Genomic DNA, 8,482 nt, shown 5'->3' on the forward strand with positions numbered 1-8,482 from the left:
TGGCGAAGTTTGTGATTCAAGAAGCTTTGCCGTTTAGCCACTTCGACAACCCTCGCTTAACCGCCATGATTCGAGATACGCTTCAACCACAATACACTCACGTAAGTCGTCATACTCTTAAACGTTATTGTTTAAAATTGTGGAAGAAGGCCAAAGAGGTACTAATTGCATATTTTGAAAATATAAATACGGGAATAAACTTAACTAGTGATGTTTGGTCGGCTCCACATGGTCTACCCGAATCTTATCTTTGTGTCACCGCTCATTGGGTAGACCCGTCATCGTGGGAAATGATGAAACGCACCATTGCTTTCGAACTCTTTGAGTATCCACATACGGGAGATAATTTGTTTGAAATTTTAGATTATGTTATAAAAACTTATAAACTAGAAAATAAAATATTTTCAATGGCATTTGATAACGCGTCGAATAATACATCGGCGGTTGATAAATTAAAATTAAAATATACGCCGATTTGCAATGGTGTATTTTTTCACTCAAGGTGTGTTGCACATATCATTAATTTAATCGTGCAAGACGGACTTGCTTCGGATGAGGTTACATCGGTTATAAACGATTTTAGACTAATGATACATGAAGTTTTTAAGAAAAGTAAAAAAAGACAAATGGAATATAGAAAATTTTGTAAAGATACGGGAAGAAAAGCTTTGGGAGCTAATTGGGATGTACCTCATCGATGGAATTCCACTTGCATAATGTTTCAAAGTGCTTTGGAACAAAGAGAAACTTTACAAATGTTTCATTCTAGTCTTGCCGAGAATGATTTGGCAATCCCTTTTTCAAATGAGAAATGGGAAATTATCAATGACTTATCCACTTTTCTTGAAGTTTTTAAAACATCAACTACGAAACTATCGGGAACGTATTATCCGACAAGTCCCTTGGTTCTTTCGGAGTTATTTTTAATGGTTAACAATCTTAAAGAATTTGAAAATAAAAGTCCAATGTTTTCAAACATCATATTACCAATGTAGTTTAAATTAAAAAAATACTTTCTTGAATTGCCACCGGTTTTTACTTGCGCCGCCGCTTTAAACCCAATGTTAAATGTTACGGGGGTTGAATGTGTGATAGACGAAATTTTTTCAGCCTTAGATATGCATGAAGTTGACCCAAACTTTTTAACAGAGGCAAAAAATTATTTTAACTTGAATTTTAAATTTATGTATGACTTTTATTTAAATAAATATGGGTCAAACATACACATGCCTATGCCGGGGGGGGGGGGGGGTCTTCATCAAGTTCAAGTGCTACTAGAGTACGAGATCCCATGATTAGCCTTATGAACACCGTTCGCAACGTAACGGCTAAAAAACAAAGGGGTAACACCCCTTCAAGCGAACTAGGAAGGTATAGTGCAAATGATTACTCTACCGGTTTATCCGAAGAGGAATATGGCACTTTTGATGTTTTGGCTTGGTGGAAGGTAAAGGAAACCGAGTTTCCGTTTCTTGCCACCATGGCCCGTGATTTACTAACCGTCCAAGCTTCTACGGTAGCTTCGGAATCCGCTTGTTCTCTTAGTGGCAGGGTAATATCGGTGAGAAGAACAAGACTAAATTCGGAGTCGGTGGAGATGTGCATTTGCTTAAAGGATCACTTGGACTCAATCGATCGTATTCAACACGTAACCACTCTCGAAGATGAAACACCACTTGATGTTTGAGTGCACGACGAACAAGAAGGCATTTCTACAAGTAATTCCGAGGAAGAAGTCGCCGCTCAAAGATGAAACACCACTTTATAAGTTTAATGTTTTGTTAGTTTGTTTTTGAAGATTTTAAAACATGTAACCTTTTTTTTTGAACTTCTTAAAGTAAATAAAATGAATTTTATGTTAATTGTTTTTTTTATTTTTCATGTTATACAAATACGAATCGTAGTTTAGAATCCAAATCGCAAACGAAAAACGAAAAAAAAAAAAAATTTACACTGTAACCGGTTGCAGTACAGGAACCGGGTTAGGAACCGGTAAGAACCGGTTAGATAGGTTAGGGGTCCGAGGGTGGGAGAATCGGTTCGGTTCCTTAACCGGTTCGAGCCTGGAACCGGTTTAAAATGGGGTTTTGAATATAGAAACCGGTTAGGAACCGGTTACGGTTCCTATTCTCAAACCGTTTTGAACATCTCTATGTATAGATGTTCAACATCCTATAGACAATGATTAATTATATTCTTGGAGACAATTCACAAACCGTTGGTAAACACATTAATCAAAGTTAACGGTAAGAAATACATTCTGAAATAACATATGTTACAAGTCAGCATGCTACACGTAGGAATATCAATTCTATAATAAAAGGGATACTGACAAAGGAAAAGAAAAAGAAAAAGAAAAAGAAAGAAAAAACAACTTTCTTGCTACCATATTCAAGGCTTTCTTCTAATTCTTAAAAGAGAAAAAAGAAAAAGACAAAACATCGTAAGTGGATTCTAGTCATCTAGTGCCACCCATGGGCCTTGACAAGTAAGTTGGGTGGCCCAAATCAACCTACAAAATATGAAATTTTACCAAAGGAATAAAAGCAGCATTACTTGAGTTAAAATCTAATGCAATTAAAATGATTTCCCTAGTTTGTTCTTGCAACAATTATCTTAAACCAACCAATAATATCAAAATGCATATAAAATCAAACCTGCATTTAACTTTAACAGATTAAATCTGAAGCAAAATACAATTTTGCAAACCACCATCAATAAATCATCTCCTGAACAGATGTAATCCCTTTCATAATTCCTTAAACTTGTAAGGACCCATTCTGTTCACATTCACATATCTCCTTTGTCTTTGTGTAGAGGTCTTCATCCCAATGAAAATCACTAGTCCCCCCAACAGAGCCAAATTCTACAAAATCCACAATTTAAAGAAAAATAATAATAATAATAATAATAATAATAATAATAATAATAATAATAATATTTAAAGAAAAGATGTATAGTTATAACCTGTGTAAATTTGATAAAAAGTTGTGTGAATGCTTTCTTCTCCATGTCATAGTTATAGAAATCATATAATATGGGAGTAGCAATCAGCTGGTGCAGAATCTGAAACAAATGGTTTGTAGTATTTTGAAACATTATGATACATAATATTTTGAAATTGTTAGAAACTTAAATTATTAAAGAAATACACAATTGTTAAGAGTTGTACTTAGCATTTGATATTTTAAGTCACTTTTGATTTGAGTTCTATATTACGTTTCGGTAACGCTACTGATCAAACACGAACAGAGCACGTTCATGCAAGAACAATAAAATGAACGAGGTTTTCTTGTTCGTGTTCTTTCATTTAAAATTAACATGTTTAAAAGTATAAAAGAATGTCCCATGAATGTAAACAAACGAACATAATTGAACATAGATGAGCGAACATAACGGTACTAAACCAGTTAAAAGTAGGCCTAAAAAGTAATTAAACCTAAACTTAGTGGTAATGGGCAAAAAAATTTAAATGAATATATTAACAAATCTAAATGAACAAGCTTAAACAAACGTAAACTAACAAACATAAATGAATTTAAATAAACGAAGGTTCACGAACATAAATGAACGAACTAGACAGGTGTTCATGTTCATCCGTTTAACCAAATGAACAGTTTTTTTCTTTCTTGTGTTTCGTTCGTTTATTAAATACAAACATAAACGTGTAACTAACCAGGAAAAATGCACCAAATCTGCTACCAAATATGAAAATAAGGCTCCCAACAACCTTCAAGATTATAGATGCAATAACCAGAAGGTTTATCTGTATTATCAAGATTTTTGTTAAGCGGGTCCGTGATAAAAAAATAAAAAACACAAATTAGATCAAAATAACAAGGAAAACATGTTTTTTTACCTCAAATTCTGGTAGTTTGAAGCCGGTAAGTGTCGTGATATGTTTTGTGAACTTAGTGAACTTACGTTCAAGGGTTTTTGTTGCTTGTCCACCATCAAAGCCAAATTCGTTAAACCTACACTCCATACCCGTTAGTTTGTTAAAAACTACTCAATAGGATTCCCAACTACATTTCTAACTGTCCTAGATTATATATCAATCAATCAATCAATCAATCAAGCCCTATATATCCCACCGCATAGCACGCTATCGGTAGGGTCAGGGGAGGGTGGGATGTAGGCAAGTCTTTCCTCTATCCGTGAGAATAGAGAGACTGCTTCCAGAGAGACCCCCGGCTCATAAAGCTACATACAGGTAAGCAGAGTAAACATACATCCTACATGCAAAGACACTTAGCAATACATAGAATAGCAAACTACCAAAATAGCAAGGAATCTGTAACCAGAATAGAGAGTCCTGTCCTAGATTATATATAAATTTATTACCCAAAAAAATTAGAAATACATTAGAAATATAAAAAGTAGAATTTTCTAATATCCAAGAACAAATAAAAAATAAAAAAAGCACGAATATATATGGTTTTGGACCTTTTGGTAATCATGCCAGTTATATCATACGTTACATACGTATAAACTGAACACAAGCAAAGTATATACTTAAAGGCCAAAATTAAACTTAGAAACCCTATGTATATATCAACAATAATCTTAAGATCCAAAACTAGAAAACTGAACTAACTAATGTACTTATAATATTATAACCGATACAATGAGATCTCAAGTGCATGTATGATACAAACTTACTCTTGCCAAGCAGAAAAAACAAAGGAGACGAAGAGAACACGACCAAAGAATGATATGAACGACATGAACGCCATTGATGCAACTGTCCGAGGTTTCTCTTTATTTCAACAAACAAGGAACGGTCATCTTAATGGAAAATAAAAACCTTCCTTTAAATTCTACCGAAATCTTGTTGGTCTCTATATTACAACTTTGGTCTTTTGTTTATTTCATTTCCTCAGATTTAGGACTTTAGGTAAGTAAATGCACATTTTTGGCTCCTATATTTTTCCTTATCAAAATTTGACTAGATAATACAGTAGTCATTTTCAACATTTTCTCAAAACGATTTTTCTAATTCTCTCTTTTTATAATAATAAGTAATAATTGTAGGAAACATGAATTGATAGAATATATTGAAAATTAATGAGTCATTTAAACATGATTACCTTTTATTTTTATAAGTTCTAGTCTTGTAAATAAAACTGATATTTTGGTTTAAACTATGTATAAAAGCATGACAGTAGATTTGATGAGTTTAAGAAGTTGAAAATATGTATGAAGGTAAAGTTATTTTATATTTTCTTCTTTGAAATGAAAATTCCATTCAACAACAACCAACTATAACAGAATAGCATGACCTCTTCACCGAACACGAAGGAGCCACACTACATTAGGCAAACTTACACCAATTTGCCCAAAAACTGAAAACTAATAGATGATAAAAGTTTTAGAGAAATGTATTATGTTTGAAAAATCATGAAAACATATCGTAGTAGTCTGAATATGGATGGTAAATTAAATTTAAAAACAAAATATACATTTAAAAAGGTAAAACTCTTATTACCACATTGAATTAAATAGAAAGAAAAATGTTCTTTAGCCATATTTTACTTATATTGTATGTATTTACTAAAAATTAATATATCCTTGTACATATAAATACATATTCCTGGTAAAAAAAGTTTGTCGTAACTAAAATTAATTGAAAAAAACCATTTAAGATCCAATACACTAAATGAATCAATTGTTCAGTCAAGTACAAAATTTGGTAAAACAAATGTAACGGAATTTTTATTAAATTTTCATACTATTATAAGGTTTAACTTTGTGAGTTTATGATCATAGAGTTTTTGTGAGTTGACAAGTTTCCAGTCTTTAACTGTAATTTGTTAAACTTGCATGTCACTAATGTAAGTTGTTAAGCTTCAATGCAAATTAATGCAGCCACTAAATATAGGAAGTTTGGTCACCATCGTTACCGACCTAGGGTAGGGATCTTTGTCAACAAGGCAATAGACTAATAGATTGGGCCTTTCATCATGAGCCTGTTTCATTCATCAATGCCATAAAGATGACCTCTCCACCTAAACTGTCCATTATATTCATTTCTCTTAAAACAATCTATATCTATCTATACACAAACTTTTTTGATTAACGTTTGAATTATCCACTTTGAATACTAATTTTATCGCTCTAGGTCTGGCTCACCCAGGACATCAAAAAGGAGGAAACCCATCGCCCATAATATTTGAACTTGAGATCATATCAAGACTTAAGTATCACCCCTTATAATTGGACCAGAAGATCAACTCTATCTATAATATGTGTTAGTTTTATAAATTATATGTTAATCTTTTTACAAAAGATGCATGTACAATTTATAAAAAGTACATGTTAACCTTTTGTGCCTAATTATGTTATAATTCGGTTATTACTGAATCACTCATGTCATCTAGAGGTACACAAATCGGGTTATTCTAATACCTGATTCTGAGTTTAGAATCAAGTTCGGGTATGACTGGGTACTGTAAAATCGGGGTATTGACAATATACATGTAGGATTCTAAAGAAACACTGATCCAATCCCCTTAACGGGTCATGGATCTAATGAGTCCACATGGTAGGATACAAATACAACCAATTACGATATGAGCACAACCTCCGGAAGTCCAGTGACCCAGAAACCTGCAAAACAAGCACCGTGAGCTCGTTACGGGAAGGACAAGAGGGGGGGGGCTTCCCGTAACCACCCTGTGAGAATAAGTACAGTTCTGATGGAGAGAAAATACTTAAGTAATTTAAGTAGATAGTGGGGAGTGAATGTGTTAACTCATGGGGTTGTGAAGTATTTATAGCCGAAGGGTGTGAGAATGTGATTGGGCCAGTTGTCCCTTTCTAGAAGATGCTCTCGTAACCGTCTGGACACGTGCATTCATGCGATAGGTTGAGCTATACGTCCCATGTGCATTGTTATAACAACCTGGACACGTGTCTCCTTATGATAGGACGAGATATATCTGGCCATGTGCACGGTTATAACAACCTGGCCAGCTGTCCTCTATTCATTGGCTGATGGGTCACGTATTCCTCAAGAAATGATCTTGGTAAATCTTATAGAAGGTAATTAGTTAATTACAACTGTCTTATGACATTGCCTTCTGGTCATCTTGGCGTGGGGATACTACCCTGTGGATGACTTCTGAGGGTGCTTGGATGCTTCCGCATATAGTATCTAGGACGTACTCTTGTTCTTCCTTTATTGAGTCGTGCGGGTGATTCATTTGTCCCGCATGTGACATATGAGGAGTTTACCTTTGATCAGCGGGTGATTTAAGGGTATTTGGGTCTTTTTGGTACCCTACCTCTATAGATTTGGATCCGATATTGTCACTAAAGCATACCCTATGAATCCGTTCGGGTTAGGTATTAAACAAAGTATTCTAAAACTGGGTATTTAAATACCATATTCCCGGGTACAAAAATCTCTATATTCGAGTATTTCCCCTCTAATGTCAACAACGAGCATGAAAGTGTAAACCAAAGTCAGGCCCAATAAAATGCTGTCACTGGGCCTAAAATCTATAATAATATTAATATCTGTTACAAACAAGACCCGTTAATCAATTTGTTCCACCGTCGTACACCGGAATCCGCATTCACGCCACCATTATCCGGTTAGTTTCCGATGACAGTCGAGGTTTCAAACGCCGTAATGGACTCTCATCCGAACGCAGATTCGAAATCTATAGATAATAATAACAATCTGAATTCGAAGAAATCGCGTGACGCTGAACGCCGCCGCAGGCGCCGGAAACAGAAGAAAAACAAGTCCGCCGGTGGTGACGATACGGACGCCGGTAACGACGGAAATGATAGCGCTAAAGAGAACTCTGATCTAAATAAGGTATTGCTTCGTCTGATTTGTTACCTAGGGTTTCATAATATTATTATTTAGTTTTTTAATTGTTGAAGGTTAATCAGGTCATTTAAAATTAGGTTATGTATTCATTAGAGATGAAGTAATGAGAAGGTATCTGACCTCTTGTTGTCATATGTAAATTAGGCATGTTTTTAAGCTTAAAAGAATTGTTAAATTTAGAGATGAAGACGATGGGTTAAATACTTTCTCGTTGGTTCGCTCCGCTCGATTGAATACCTGATTACTGAATTAGTTTCTTTAAATCTTAGGTTTACTGAACTACTGTCACAGGTGATTATGCATTTAATAGAGATGAATTAATGGTAAAAGTATAAGGTTTATTGTTGCCACTTGCCATATTTAAATTAGGCAAGTTTTTAGGGTTAACAATACATTAGAAAAGTTTTTAAGCCGAAAGAATAGTTAAATTTAGAGATGAAGACTATGGACTAAATAGTTACTCTCTGGTTTATTTGCTCGATTGGATACATGATTACTACTGTAACCATTACTCAAATGTAAAAGGAAAGTTTTGGAATAATTTAGGAGAAAATGCCTTTTTCGGTTTTCTTAGTGAATCTATTGGTTGGATTGGTCAGTAAGCATACTCGTGGAGATTTTATTTTGATTCGCTCATTT

At 34.2% G+C, this 8,482-nt stretch overlaps 1 protein-coding gene across 1 annotated transcript; it reads right to left on the minus strand.

The window, feature by feature from the left end:
- Positions 1 to 2,749: 2,749 nt before the first annotated feature.
- On the minus strand, positions 2,750 to 4,727 carry LOC143557052 (uncharacterized). Its single transcript, XM_077046219.1, has 5 exons — positions 4,663 to 4,727; positions 3,860 to 3,974; positions 3,677 to 3,766; positions 2,968 to 3,066; positions 2,750 to 2,866 (listed from the first exon to the last, which is right to left on the minus strand). Exons 1-5 carry the CDS (start codon positions 4,725 to 4,727, stop codon positions 2,750 to 2,752), a joined length of 486 nt encoding a protein of 161 aa, XP_076902334.1.
- Between the last annotated feature and the right edge of the window lie 3,755 nt (positions 4,728 to 8,482).

The sequence above is a fragment of the Bidens hawaiensis genome, unplaced genomic scaffold (genome assembly GCF_021521415.1).
Source record: "Bidens hawaiensis isolate Kalapana, Puna unplaced genomic scaffold, B.hawaiensis_p1.1 tig00018784_1, whole genome shotgun sequence".
In the NCBI taxonomy this organism is placed as follows: domain Eukaryota; kingdom Viridiplantae; phylum Streptophyta; class Magnoliopsida; order Asterales; family Asteraceae; genus Bidens; species Bidens hawaiensis.